The sequence below is a fragment of the Acyrthosiphon pisum genome, chromosome A2, assembly GCF_005508785.2.
Source record: "Acyrthosiphon pisum isolate AL4f chromosome A2, pea_aphid_22Mar2018_4r6ur, whole genome shotgun sequence".
NCBI lineage: Eukaryota > Metazoa > Arthropoda > Insecta > Hemiptera > Aphididae > Acyrthosiphon > Acyrthosiphon pisum.
The window spans coordinates 83912145-83914282 of NC_042495.1; the positions used below are offsets into that span (position 1 = coordinate 83912145).

The following is a 2138-nucleotide window of genomic DNA, read 5'->3' on the forward strand; positions in this document are numbered from 1 at the left end:
CCTAAACCCCCCCCCGTGTCTACGGCCCTGCATTAGTATATTCTCTTTACATTTTCCTTGTCTTTACTCAGAACTTAATATTATCAAAAATAATAATGCCTTATGAATGGACTCTTGAGGCTGAGGACTTCAAATCTCATAGTTGGTGTGAACTCGGACCCTCCAGGCGAGCGGTTCGCGGAATTATGACCAAGAATATCACCGTTAAAACCTATTGTGACGCGATTATGAAGTTTATTGACGAGTTACCTAACAAAAACTCCCCTTTTAGTGTTGTGTTACCGAACGTTTCCCAGAAAATAAGATTTACGTAGACCTCAATCACCATCACAATGTCCGTAACTTACGTTTGATGACCATTGCAGCATGTACCTTTAATGACCTTCAAAACGTTAAAACTTAAACCATCAAAACGGCCATAAAAGAAATTCTGCTCCCTTGGTGGAAGACTTAGACAGAATATATTATAAACAGGTGAACGATGCCACCGTCTCGTATTCGCGTGCAGTCCACGATCTTTTTGCAGCTCACAATAATGACTGTGTCAATGATCAACACATGTTTGGCATTTACACTGGAGCAAGTTTAGAGAAACAATGCAGGCTTGTCTGGATTTAATTAAGGCCAAGAAAGATTTATAATATTTTCAAACACAATGGCATTATTACTAACTAAAGTTTTTATTTAAATTATTCATGATATTTTTTCGTTATACTTCCCATCATATTTTGTATATTTTATAAATTACATTATGATGTATATTGATGTTTATGTAATTGTAACATATTTTGTCTTGTAGTTATTATCACATCTTATTGTCACTATTGTTCTAAAGGCTCATATAAACATATTAATTATTTGTAACTACCATTACCATTTACTATAAGTGATTATTATTCAAGTTTAAATAATTCAGTTTAAATTGAGTACATTTCATTCCAAATGAAATGCCTACTGGCTACTAAACATTTTACGAGTAGCTATATTGCTATAGTATCAGAAAATACATTTATCATTCAAAAACAATGTTCTGTTATTCCTGTGGAATCAAAATATAATTTAACTATCTATAGATTTTTTTAACACTTCAAAAATTGAGACTGTAACAATACCATCCATTTATAATAGCTCAACATTTTATATTACAAAAAATCTGTATTACTATTGATTAGCAAATATTATAACACTATTTAGGTGAATAACCTACAAGGTATAATGTTGTCGTTTTCTAATTTTAAGTTTATTTATGAGCTCTTTTCCGAGAAGTTAAAACATAAATATTGTTTTTTTCTAACAAATCATTTAGTGAATAAATTGGGTACAAGAAAATTATAGTTAACTACTTAACTGTATACCTAATCAAATTAAAAATAATTTTTAGTGAAAAAAGCCAAACACTGGATGGCTCATTTTTGAGTATTTCAATATTGAATTTGAAAGAGAATTTAAGTTAAGAATTAAACAATTAATGATTATTATTCATACTTTATTTGTTAGTAGGTGATCAGATCTGAGATCACAAAAGTGTTTTGTTAGAAATATTAGAATTTATTTTTAGAATTTATTAAAAAAAAAATCAATAATCAATTGAAAAAAAGTTAATTTTATCTTTACATCATACTAATAATAGTCTAATTTAAAATAATATTATAAACATAATATATAGTTTTAATTTTTTGACAAAATAAAATCTTCAGGGTAGTCTATAATCTTTGGGTATTTTTCAATTTCTTCTTTACTATAAGAGCTCAATGTCTTTGGTATAGATCTTAATGGTGGAATTTGGTTGGTAATATTCTCCATAACCTCTTCTGGTACGTTAGAGTCTGAGAAAATGTGTAAGCGTTCCATAACTACTCTTCTGAATAAGTTGCCTTTCATATGATGATAAACAGCTTTTCTGAATATCTAGGAAACAAAATAAAGTAATAACTCAGTTATAAATAAAGTTATAGAACTATAATCTTAAAACTTAAAATTTAAAAAAAAGAGCTCCTCTACTATTTAAATTTTTTTTTTGCGTACTCCAACTATTTATTTTTACTTGGACGGGGGCGGACCAAACTAATGCCCAAAATAATTTTTATTAAAATTTGAAGTGGATATAAATTGTTTTGTCAAAGATAAACCTAATGAAT

At 28.6% G+C, this 2138-nt stretch overlaps 1 protein-coding gene across 2 annotated transcripts in view; it reads right to left on the reverse strand.

Annotated features, from left to right (window-relative positions):
* Positions 1-1465: 1465 nt before the first annotated feature.
* Positions 1466-2138, reverse strand: part of LOC100166312 (39S ribosomal protein L13-like) — a 10320-nt gene continuing 9647 nt past the window's right edge. Inside the window, exon 5 of one of the 2 annotated variants that reach the window (XM_029488929.1) lies at positions 1466-1908. In XM_029488929.1, coding sequence (XP_029344789.1) covers positions 1669-1908 — 240 coding nt within the window. In that variant the 3' untranslated portion in view covers positions 1466-1668. The remainder of the gene's footprint in view (positions 1909-2138) is intronic. The other variant, NM_001162228.2, reaches the window with a different exon arrangement.